At 29.2% G+C, this 13,444-nt stretch overlaps 1 protein-coding gene across 2 annotated transcripts in view; it reads left to right on the top strand.

Annotated features, from left to right (window-relative positions):
- LOC122710690 overlaps window positions 1–13,444 on the top strand; it is a 59,227-nt gene that overhangs the window by 26,511 nt on the left and 19,272 nt on the right. For both annotated transcript variants that reach the window (XR_006345980.1, XM_043928698.1), the window contains exons 3-4: window positions 2,111–2,559; window positions 6,181–6,321. Coding sequence is in view for 1 of the 2 variants with exons in the window: in XM_043928698.1 (XP_043784633.1) it covers window positions 2,135–2,559; window positions 6,181–6,321 (566 nt within the window). In the remaining variant the exon portion in view is untranslated. The remainder of the gene's footprint in view (window positions 1–2,110; window positions 2,560–6,180; window positions 6,322–13,444) is intronic.

Below are 13,444 nucleotides of genomic sequence, written 5' to 3'. Positions count from 1 at the left end.
TGTTTGAAAGCATCGGTATTTGTATGCACAACATGTATTCGGATGGAATTACTAAACCTTTGAGCGCATCGTAGGCAAAGATGAAACAAGAACGACTTGCAAGCTGCTAGCAAACCGCGCGGGCGGAACAGCTAGTCGATATAGGAGAAATAAAACGTTGGCGCCTGGTCCGATATAGACGAGAGAGAGCCTATTGCATGATGACGTAACCGAACGAAAGAGGGAGTTAAAGTTTGAACGAAGCGCAGAGTTTGGTCCGTGATCGCCATACCTTCCATAACCTTTTGGTCGTCGCAGGTCGTAGGTTTTACCGCGACGTTCTTCCGACCAGTTGCACGTTAGCCGTTTCATTCGAGAGGCATGTATTTGCCTCTCTTCCGTGTTTGATATTTTCTTCGATATCTATCTTTTTACTTTTTCTATTTTCTCCACCTAATTGTGAAACAGCATTACGAAAATAATCAAATTAGTTATATATATTGTGCATGTGATGATATTTTACGTTTTCTTTTTAATATCAAGATCTTTTTTGAATTAATGTTATTAGTGAAATTTTACAAATTAAAATGATCAATATAAGTGAATAATTTTAAAAGAAAATTAACGAAATCATAAATTTTCTGACTACAAAATTGAAAAAAGAAATTTATAACCTATAACGTATAATTTGTTATTAAATTGCTAATAAATTATTGTGCTCTGTCGTTCGAATTAATTCAATAAACGAACACGAGAAAAGATCGTTGGGAATACATGATATAGAAATCTAAAGTGACAAGAGACAATCGGTGAGTCACGATATCCTTCCTCACCGCATCCTTTGAACGTGAAAACGGGATCCAATGTGGTCAAGCGTGATCTAACGTCTTAGATTCCCGTCACGGTTTCTGAGATCGTCTCTTTTCTTTCCCCTATGTTTGATCCATACCTGTCCCTTCCCTTTAAAATCCAAGCGTTCGAGAATCGCTTGAACTTGTTCCAAAAAACATGCCGGTAAATGTGAAAAACAACTTGATCGACCAAAGAACCGTTCGATTCATCTTTTTCCACGTTGTTCGTTTGAAAATTTTGATTTATGACTCGACAACAATACAAAAGCAAATGTGCCTGTAGTATTCCCGCCATTTGTACAGTTATACCACTGATGTCGATCCGTTAGAGAAAAGAAAGCGTTTCATAGAGATCATTGAAGCGTTAACGGATACAAACTCACGACTGATGGTGTAATTAGTTCCAATTGGTAATTCAAGCGCAACCTCTTTCCTGTATGGCTTAGCTAACACCAGACGCCAGTACATAGAGATACGTGAGCAATTTGAAATACTCGAAAATTGACTTCTACATTTATTATGCTAAGTTACTCTAACAATATTCCCTATTTACAATACATTTAGTAAAACCATATTTCGAAAAATTCGAAAATTTCGAAAATATAATACATGATATATTAATTGATTTGTTTTGTAAAAAAATAAAATACAAAAATAATCTTTTAAAGATTTATTGAAAAATTAAACTTATTTATGAATTTAAACAAAATTTTAAATATATGGATATATATATTTTTATAAATATTTTATTTTAATATTAAAAATTTATCTACATAATTAAGCAAAAGATCAATATACGATTAAACATTCTGACATCATAGATATATTATTTTTTTATTTTTTTTTTTTTTAATTTCTATTATTGTATTTTTTAAAATCACAGTACAATATTTATTTATTTAATAATCTATAATAACTTTTTTATCTATTAAATAAATAATATAATATAATAATAATAGTTCATCATAGAATCATATCGTATTTAATTTTATTTTAATCAGATAAACTTTTATCAAATACATTCATAAAAATTACATTAGAAAGAAACTAAACAATTTCTATTTCTCATTCACTTGCTATCATTTTCTACATTTCACAATAAACATAAATAAACTTCGATCAAGCCATATCAGAAGCGTCAATATATATCTATATTTGATAATTGCAAATTCCAATTTTTACAACAAAATACAATTACACTTGTGTTTTTCCTTTTTTTCTTTTTTTCTTTATTTTCATAAATATTATATATTGAGAATCGCTTTTTTTTTTTTGTCCAGATAAATTAAAACGGAGGAGGGACAATGTTGTCGTACATGCTACCAACCGAAGACAAACCACCACCCGGAGATTCGAATCAGGGCAATTACCGCGCTAGTAAGTTGCAGAAAAGTCCGAAGGAACGTCCATCCATCGGTTCGAAGCCGGTGGGCAAAGTGATCACGATCTCTCCGAAAAAATACGTTGACACGTCCAAAATGATCGTTTCAACGAAGATCGAGGAGCATGGTGACGATCAGCGCCATCTGCAGGACGAACAGCGACAACAGCAGGGGGTGTTGAGTGAAAGTCCAAAGCACAACGGTACCGTGGTGAAAAAATCGACTTTGCACACCTCGAAGGTCACTAAAGATGACAGCCTGTACAGTATAAACAGCGACGCGAGCACGGTTGGAAGTGATCGAAAGAGTAAAATTTTTAACGGGGCGAAACACACTAGTCTAAAAAGGTAAGAATAAAAACTAGATAAATAACTGTTAGAGATAGAGAGTTCAAGGGTCGCGTGAGATTACCTTTCTAAATTAGCTCGTTCGATCTTTGATCTTTTTTCTGTGTACTATCTTGTAACCTTGATAATTTGGATCTATTTGATACCCAAACAAATTTCCTTTGTTCATTTATAAAAAAACTATTACTATTACTATTATTATTAAATTTATTTTAAAATGATGACAATACTTTTTAAAAGTGTGCAAACTAATATAATGGCTATAAATGGTTAAAAATTTAAGGATTTTTTAAATTAAAATAAGAAAATTAAGAATAAAGAAATTGGCTTCGACTTTTTTTTATAAATTATTGATAATTAAAAATTGACAAAAATATTTTTGGATTGCTCACATTATTTTATTGATTTTTGATTATTAAAATTATTAATTAAAAAAAAAGAAACACAATTTTTTTTATTTTTGACTTTCATTTTATTTTAACCTTTAAATGGACATCTGTAATCAAATATTTTATTTTTTACGTTTAATTGATCAAAAAGATCCGAACAATACAACGATTGAATTTAACAATAATTAACAATAAAATGATTAAAAGAGCAGAGTCGAATTTAGATCTATTGATTTTTCTAAATTCTTTTCTATTTTTAATAATGCATATATATATAAAACTTTGATATAAAAACCGTTTCATAAAAACAGTATTATAAACATATATACTTTTTTTGAAACAATAATTTTATTACAAAAATTTATTAATTTATTATATATATGTATATATATATATATAAACATATCATTTTTATATATACATGTAAAGTATATGGGAATCACAATATAAACTTCGAAAGGTTGTATATAGTTTTTCACAAGCAACAATTTGATCATTTCTGACATGTATGCAAGATATCAACTATTTTCTTAACCTTGAACGTTCAATATTATTGTGTTACCGACACTATCATTTGAGATAATAGACTTTTGATGTATTATTTGGTCATAATACAATTTTCTTCTATCATCACTATCTCAATAAGAATATATTTTAAAATATTTCATGAATGTTCAGAATAATTTGTTTAAAAAAAATGAGACAAGTGTAAGATTGTTTAATTTAATTTTCGAACACTTTTTTAAATATAGAAATACATTAGTTAAAAAGTTAACCTAATCAACCGATATATTTTACTTCTATTTGTTAAATACTGTAAGAAAATATAATAGAAATTTCAAAACAAGTTCGGTTTGCTTTTATTAATGATATTACCATATTGATGTCATTTTGATAATAGAAAACGCCATAAATATTCATATATTTGATCTTGAAATTCATCATCGTACAGATAATCTTTCTTTTTCACTTACTTCTTTGCAAGATACTAAACAATATTAATAATTTAATTTGATCTAATTTGATAATTTAATTTAATTAATCAATTTAACCTTATTTATGTCATATAATACGATAAAAGTATCAAATTTTAAATATGCAACTTTTAAACCAATGAATTTTTAAATTTCTATCTAATATTTAAATCTATATAATTTTGTCTCTATTCATCTAATATGAGAATATAAAAAAAAGTTTTTAAAAAAAATAGCATTCTAAAAGTTTGAACGTTGTATTTACGTGAAGGCTGTTTCACAGTGCTTGGTATAGAGCGGGAGGGAGAAATCGAAGCGAGTCGTTTCATTGTCAAGGTGGAATGTTTCGAAGCGTTGCCCGAGTTAAAATTATCCATCGGTTTTAAAAACACAAAATATGATTTTTTTTTTCGTTCACCATTGAATCATATTCAGATTCTGCAATTCACTTTAGCCTTTTTATATTTTGTTGAATTTATATGTTAATATTCATATTAAAAAATTCATAATTATTTGAATGATTAGTAAAACAAACGAGATTCAAATCTTGCAATATATTGGGGTTTTCGTGACATTTATACATACATGTTTGATAGGTCATGGTCATTCGATCTTTCATGGACCATGTTTGAATAAACGTACATGCAAGTATAGGTTTTGATATCCCCATATTACAACTTCGAAAACTTTTCCACATTTATTTCTTCTATTATTAATTTACTTTAGACATGAATCTAATGAAATAGATTTTTAGATAAATAAAAGTACACGCGTTAATTATACAAGCACACATAGGAAAATATTTTTTTATATACATTATTCTCGATAAAGTTTTTGATAAAATTATTTAGTTTTTTTCGTGCAACATAACTTTTATGTGTTAATAAAACTACAATAAAATTATACATATTTTTATAATGATATTATTTAATCAAAGCCTATTTGAAGGATAAAGTTCTAATTGTGTATAACTACAATATTTATAAAGTATTTAAATATTTGTAATTAATATTTAATATAAATATGAAAAATTATAAAAAAAAATAAAAGAATTGAAATGAATAATTCATTATTCTGGATAAGAAAAAAAGAAAATACAGCAGAAGCAAACGAGTTACGTGAAATTACATCATCGGGAATAATTTGTGTTAGTGACACAGTATGCAAGTAGAAAGAGGCCTACGTGCGTTAATGGACAGAACGATGATAGCATTTAAAATGTTACTGTGCCATATGACATTACGCATCTTTATGCAGTATCTCTATATTATCCTTTTAAGTGCAACTTCGTTAAAGAAAATTGTCGTTACGTGGCAGCACTGTACTGTCCTCCCATGTTAGCTTAGATCAGAACCACATTTTATAAAAAAGAAAGTAAACTAAATTAAAGCAAATCGACGAATCAAAGACAAGACATAAATTTTTTTCTTCTTTTTATTTTTTGAAAGACATTATATTACATTTATTATAGTTAAACTAAAATTTACTCTAAATATTATTTTGAATATGTCAATAAATTTTGATAAATGCAATTTAATAATTTTGGAAATTATATTTTACAAATATTTTTTAAAATTTAATGCTGATATTTTGCATATTATATGAGATAAATACATTCGTAGTTTTAATCTCGACCGCTCTTGATCTACGTAATTCGATCTTGCGAGCGCGGGATTTCGATTTTGATATCGGACCGCCCGCTTCTGTGGTTACCAAGTGTCCGATTCACTCGCTTCGAGTACTGTCACGCGATAGGAAACTGAGGTTTATAACAAATTTTTTTTCGGCTTTCCACACGACTAATGATATTTTTTACGTCAATGGTGTTCCTCTGCTATTTCACCTCATTCATATTTAAGTTTGCTTCCCGTTACACGCAGTTTCTCGTATACAATTAATACAAGATATTTCAAAAAATTGTGAAAAATTAAAAAAATATCCAATTTCTGACATAAAAATAAATCGAAAATAGAAAATAAAATTTTTTTATATAAAGCTTTGTTTTTAAGAAGATCATACACATATCCAACAAATTTTCAATTTTGAACTTCTCAAAAATAGAGTTCCATAATTCTAGTCTACTGCTTTTTAATTCATTTTTAATCAAGATTCATTTTATCAAGAATCATCTTTTTCATAATTTTGAAGACATTATATATATATATATATATATATATTAAACAAAGATCTAAATATTTCTTAAAATAATAATTTTTTTGAAAAAAAAAAGTGTAAATATACTTTTTTTTTTCTTTTAGAGTATCCTTTGGCTCAAGCAAAGGATCAATGGTAGAAACTCTAGTGTATGAGACACCTGTTCAAGAAGAGCCGGAAATCAATCGTTTTATGGATCACAACGGACGCATACCCTCCATGATTACATCTGTACCTGATACCGAGTAAGTAAGATAAATACTTTTTTATAAATTATTTTTCATAATAAATATAAAAAAAGAAAAATTAAAAGATAAGAATATTTTTTATAATATTAATAATGTATAAATATTTTTTTAAATTTTTTTATATTCATAAATACTTATACATATATGTTGTAATATTAGTCATACTAAAATATCGAAAAGTTTAATAGATATAACATTAGTGTTATTAAAAAAATTTTTAAATATTATTAACACTATATATAAATAGAACTACTAGGATTAAAAAAATAGAAAAATTTTGAAATAAAACTTGAATATATATATTACAGTTATAAATTATTTATTGTAAATATATATTTTGCGGAAGGCATATTTTACAATATTTGAACGTTTAATTTTTATTTTATTTATTTTTTTATTTTGATTTATTGTGCATAGAGTTTAGGCCATTACAGAATAATTAATTTTTATAAAGATTTTTAAGATTATTTTAAATGTAAATTTTATTAACATACAATTTTTATAATAAAATTATATCTGAAAATATAATTATAATTATATTCGAGATCTAATAGTTGATATTAATAATTGATAATATTGAGATATTAATATTGAATATTGAAATTTCTTTTCAGTAATAATTTTCTTTAGAAATAATATTTTATTCAAATATTTTCAATATTTTATTAAAGTATTTTTCATCCATGAAATATATATTCGTAATAAACATTTTAAAACTTTACTATATATTTTAGAATTTGTTTTAATTTTAAATTTTATTTACAAAATTTTGATAATCATATCTATTAATGATATTTAAAAATTTTTTTCATTCGAATGACAATTATAATGTAAAAGTAATGTTTAAGATAAAAAAAATAATGTATGTATAAGATACATCCATTATGTATATTCATAAGTATTTTCTATAATAAGTGCTCAAAGACTATTGCTTACATATTGAATCAGTAATACGATATTATCTTAGACATATATTTTCTATTTTAAAAATTTTAAATGGTCGTTAGAAATACTCAGTATTTCTCAAATTTTTTTCTCGAAGATGCACTTTATCCGTGGGTCAAACATTATATTAAACTTGTAGTTTGGTAATTTAGACACCTTCGCCCACGCGCGATGTTCCTAATAGACTTCTACTTATCGTCCAGTACGATCATTATCGTGTTTGATCCGGTTAAACGACGAAGAACACGCACGGAATATTTAATGCCGATTTTCAACAATATCGTTGCTATTTCTATTAAATTTCATTTCAAAATGAATAAATAGATTCGCATAGAATTTTTATGTATTTAAATTTTTACATTATTCTCCGTTATAATATATGAGTTTTTATTAGTTGATTGCAAATTATAGTAATAAATCTTTAACATATTTGTACGATGAGTAATTCTTTAAATAAAAAATAGTAGCTTAATGTACAAGGTAATGGTATTGACATCATTCTTGAGGTTTTAAAATATTCTTCAACTGCCTCAGGACATATGATGTCATCCTTAAAATTTGCACATGAAAAAACACGAATTTATACATATACATCTAACGATTATATCCCGTTATACTGCATAATTTTATTCGAATAATTATGCAGATAAAATAATAATAATTTAATATTATCCTATATGTAATATTTAATGAATATCAAATGTAATAAAGGAATAATTCTATATTTTAATATTGAAAATAGATATTTAAAGAGATTCAAGTATTTTCATAAAAGGTTTTGAGAAATTAAATCTGAAAGAAAAAAAATTCGCGATTTTCATTGCTTTCGAATTAATAAAAATTCCGAATTTACGTTGAACAAAATGTTTCATAAAAGCGCCGAGAGAGCACAGCACTATCGCAATTTCTCACACGATGTCGGGTAGCGCCATTCAACAGTGCAAAGGCGGACAAGGTGGAGCAAGGGAACTCCATAAACGCAGGCGTGGTGCCGAGGATTTACAATCGATTTCGCGACGCGTATGAGCTTCGTTTCCCGGCGAGTCGAAGTTTAGTTCGTGTCGGGCCTGGGCATCGGTCGACAGCCTTGTGCACATTTTCGCGAGTGTTCAGCGTTGTCGTGTGATACCGGTTGAGCTTGATCAAAGTTCAGAGAAAAGAACTTGCATGCCAGGAGTATTTACAGGAACTTCTCGTCATTGTTCCCGAGCCACGGCCACGGGAAGCTGACGGATTCTCATCTGTCAGGTATATTTCTTTTTCTTTAATATTTATTGATAAATATGTGAACATACTCATTCATTCGTTTATAATAGCAATGATTTCATTAATTGTTCGAACATGATCGTATCGGCGATTTTCTTTTCCTTCATTTCTAACTATTTTAAGCAACGATAAAAGTTATTAGTCGCGTGCGTCTCGAGTTTTACGCACCAACTATGATCGTGCGTATCGAATAATCGATTCTCCCTGAAAAACCCATAAACCGTATGAACTAATATAATAAAAGGGGGAAAGTGGAGAAACATGATTACGGAGGGAGAAAATGCAAAAGAGACCGAGTACTCTCTGACTAGTTACCATGGCGACGAGCCATCTTGACACACTATGGACCCTTTCTTTCGAATCTTTGGATTTTCCTTTTGTTAAACCGGTATCTCCACTCGAGCAGGAACGTTTTCGCGTTAACCTACTATTTTGCTCTTAACGTTCATCTTACTCATGAACTAGCTTCTTTCTTTCGGCGCATCAATACATTCTACAACCAACAGTAAAAAGTAACTTTTTGAACAGTTATTGAAGAATTGCTCTTTGTGTTCTTTAAAGAATAATTTTAAATACAAAGCTTACTTATAAAATCAATGCGAATACAATTCAAATCTGTTAGAAAAATCGAACATTGCAAAATATAACATTTTCAAGTCGTTATCAGTAATTGAAATATAATCAAATCTTTAACTTACTTAGATAATGGTGTTATCTTTCTTGACTTGCCATATCGTCTCTTTTTTTTTCTAACGCTTCTGTTACTTGTAAAAATATTACATTATAAAATGTACATATTTACATTGAAAGTTAATGTTTGAATAATAAATTTTTTTTATATATCACCGATAAATATAATTGATAATGAAAATGTGAAGTTCGATAATTTAATTAATACAAAGAATCATATGTTTGTTCGTCATTTCGATCAATATTTTTTTTATACTTCTATAACAATATATAAATTTAAACATTACTTCAAAGCTCGATGCCACTCGGTCATGCGTGACCAGGGTGTTTAATGCCAATCCACCGGATTCATGTTGAGAAATTACGTTTCAAGCGTTTATTTCACTCCTTTTACGGATTAAACAATTTCACTCCTTATTTATTCTTCGTTCTTTTAATTTATGACGTTCAGAAAATTTGAATGGAAAATTCGTGCAAATCGAAACGAACAAAGCCGATTTTCATGAAATACCTTTCAGTTATGAATACAAATTGAAGCAGCGCGTGTGGGAGTTTGCGCCGCATCATACAAACTCTTTCGACGATCATGCTTAACTTTTCACACACTCGTTCGTCGTGCACAACCGATCGCATATATCGTTGCATAAATTCCGGCGAGCGTAAGAAGTTAAAAATACACGGCCGAACAGAAACGAAATGGGCGTACTGTTCCAAAATGGAAAACATGAGGTAATCTCAATCTGAGCGGCAGTCGATAATTTACGCTTCGTGACGAATCGATATTATATATCAAGTTAATTATCATTATATTTGATCCTGATTGACCGTGTATCCAATTTTACCTATTAATCCTTTTCTTGATTTTTAGATTTTTTTTTTTTGTGGGAAATATATTGAAATAATTTTTCACATAAAATTCTTTACGTTTTCTTGGCAAAGCTATACGTCTATATTTATGATTCCATTTTCTGGAAATGTCGACTCTTCGATATCATTGACCGTTCTCGTTTGAAACAAGAGGTCGACCTCATAAGGTTATAGACGCAACGGCGCCTATGTATCTATCTGCCCCTTTCTCGTAAAATGATCGATTCTATTGCTCTCGATGAAAAGATGTGCATTTATGAAATTAGGTTAGAATTTTATCAAGTATGTTTTTCTTCCTAACGTATAATTAATTCGTATTTCGTTTATATTTATATATTCGTACTTCATATACATTTACATATATTACGTAGTTTATATGACTTATCGTAGTTTATATCTCGTTTAATGAACAAGCTGACATTGACGATGTTGATTTCATTAAAAAAAAAAAATAGCAATTGAACTTTCATTTAAAAAAAAATATCTCAACCTTCGGAATACAATGATTAGGTCAAACGTGTGACCATTGAATTCAAATGTATCTAATTTTTATTATCATTAAATTAAGCGAAGAATCTAAAAAATGACCCGCTTATCGGAGAGATTAAATACTCCCAAAGCGATAATTAATTAATTTATTAATTTAAACGGAATAAATTACGCGGTTTTAAAGGATTTATTCGCGTGCACGATTTGGCGGTAAATACAAATAACGCCTTGGCACGTTGAGAATCATTGGCGTGGAATGATATCACGAACTCAAGGTCTAAAGTTTAAATCGTATAGTAGGTGTTTAACTGCACGATGACGTCAGATGCTACCGCATGCTACCGTAGTGAACACGAGTGTCTGGAAAGAGAGAGGTTGAAGTTCGAGGCGCGCATACGTTGAAATAATCGTAAACACGCGTGTATTCTTTTCTATATTTTTCTTTTCCTTTTTCTCTCTTTCTTATATGTACATATACGTATATTATTCAACAGTGCGTATATATACTTAGGATAATTTCTCTCGTTGAACGCGCATAAATACTCGTACATTATCGTCGTAAGATCAATTTCTTTGTAACCGGCTACATTGGGATGAAAAGTCGCGTGACCGTGGCACGGTGAAACCGGTTCGAACCAGACTTGGGCTGTGCCACTCCATCCTTTCGGTTTCTTTCGTTCTCCTCGTACGAAACTCTCTTCTTTCCTTTTCCTTTTTCTCCTTTCTTTCTTTTCCCTTTTTTTTCCTCTCTTCTCTTCTTCTTTCACTTCGAAAAGAGAAGGAATGCGCAGATTACGTAATAACAAGATGACTCGCGACGTTCGGTAACAGATCGATTTTTCCATTTAATGCGTTTCGCTGACGTAACGTTGGAGGGTGTAGTAGCACAGTTGGTCAGTAACAATAACATTAAGCATTCTTCTGATTATTCGTTATCGTGGTTTCGATAATGGAAACGTTTCCTTCGCGTAATGCAAATAATACCTCTACCACGTGTTCTATTTTCTGTAGCTTTATCTTTTCGATTAAAACGAATAGATTCGTTGATCGACGTTTACGTCGGTGGAATGTGTGTGCCGGCGTAACTGCACGCACGATTAACCGTTGAATTGATACGAAACGGATTAGTACTAGTCTACAGAAGTACCATGCACGTCCACTGAAGGCAGTAACGGTGATTCTTTTCTTTGAAAGGTGATTGTAATGATTGAATAAAATAATAATTTTTTATTGCTACGTAATTAATCATTTATTTATAATTATTTTTTATTATAAATAAATATTATATATAATTTTATTTTTTAATTGTAATTATTTATTTTTCTTGTCACGAAATAATGGCATTATTACTCTACCTTTATCTTTGTGTTGAATTAGCTATTGATAAAGATGAATTGTATAGTAAAAGTAAGAGAGATAAAATAGAGACGAATTTTGGATATTTATAATTAATAATTATTTAAAAAAAAATCTTTTTTTAATAATTTAAAAAAAAGATTCACCAATTTTAGTAACATTTTTAGAAATGTGGGATGGAAATTATAGAAATTTAAATTTTTGCAATTAAATGTTTTATGCCGCAACACATACGGCATCTGTTTGAAGTAAGTGTCATTGCTCAGCGTACTGTCTTTCTCGCTCGTTCTTATTATATCTATTTCCTTCCTTTGTTAACGAGTTTTTAACTCGACCGTATTTCTGAAATAATAAAATCAGTTATATTTGCTCCATGAGAATTACAATATGGACTTTTGACTTACTGTAATTTAAGCCATATTATATATATATATTTACTGATGCATTTTCCATATCTCTGACGACATGTTAATTTTTTATTATTAGATACAAAATTTATTCTTTATAATTCCTTTTAAAACGTTTAATCTTATATATGAATGAATTCTTTCAAATTTCTTTTAAATATATGCACAAATTACACAGAACTTGACAGATCCCAATACGTTATTGCATGTTTATTTTCGTTAACTACACAATATTGTCGCACAATGAGGCAACAGTTATCTAGAAAGTAGGTCTCGGATTTCTTCTCCTTTTCGATTTTATTCATTTCACTGGCTCGTGGAAAATGAAAGAGAAAAACATTTTTTAAAAGTGAGATAGAAAAAAAATGTCAGTGTTTCGTTTTACAATAACTCAAGTTTCTAAAGAGACTTTATACTTGTCTGTTTAAAAACAATTTCTGGAATTGGTGGAAACAATTCATCGAGAATTAGAATTGGAAAAGGAAAAAAAAAGAAATTAAAAAGAGAAAGACAGAGTCGTACGTTGAAATGAAATAAAAAGTTGGAAATGAAAGTTGTTCGTTTATAATTGGAGGCTATTCGCAGAATTTCTCGTCGTGCAAAGTTTCGCCGTCGAAAAATATCGATTAAACATTTTCCCCGTAAATCCATAGGGATCCCTCTTGAAAGTGAGAGAGGGTTAGCATTTACGCCACGGGGTAGTGGCAAATAGCCCCATTGAGTGAATGGGGTGGCGACTATAGGCAAATTTTTCGTTCTTCCTATTTTACATAATTTTTTTTTTTTTTTTTTTTCTAACAAAGGAAATAATTTTGTGGATAATTTTATTTACGAAAAAAAAAACGGAATTATAATCGAAAAGTTTTTAAGACACGTTTTTAAGTTAATCGCGATGCAGTTTTATCGCGATTGAAAGATAAAAGGTTAACAAGAGCAACAATTTTAGATCGAAGTTAATGACATTTTGATATTTCCTGATATTGTATCTACTCGATTATCAAGTAATCTCGAAAATTGGCAAGTGTCAGCCATGGTATATTCTTTGGCGCGATGCCATTCGTGCAACATGTGAGCCGAATGAAATAAGTCAACGGCTGAAA

This window comes from Apis laboriosa, unplaced genomic scaffold (genome assembly GCF_014066325.1).
Source record: "Apis laboriosa isolate Shangri-la unplaced genomic scaffold, ASM1406632v1 scaffold14_cov150, whole genome shotgun sequence".
In the NCBI taxonomy this organism is placed as follows: domain Eukaryota; kingdom Metazoa; phylum Arthropoda; class Insecta; order Hymenoptera; family Apidae; genus Apis; species Apis laboriosa.
This window is presented reverse-complemented; position numbering and strand designations above follow the sequence as displayed.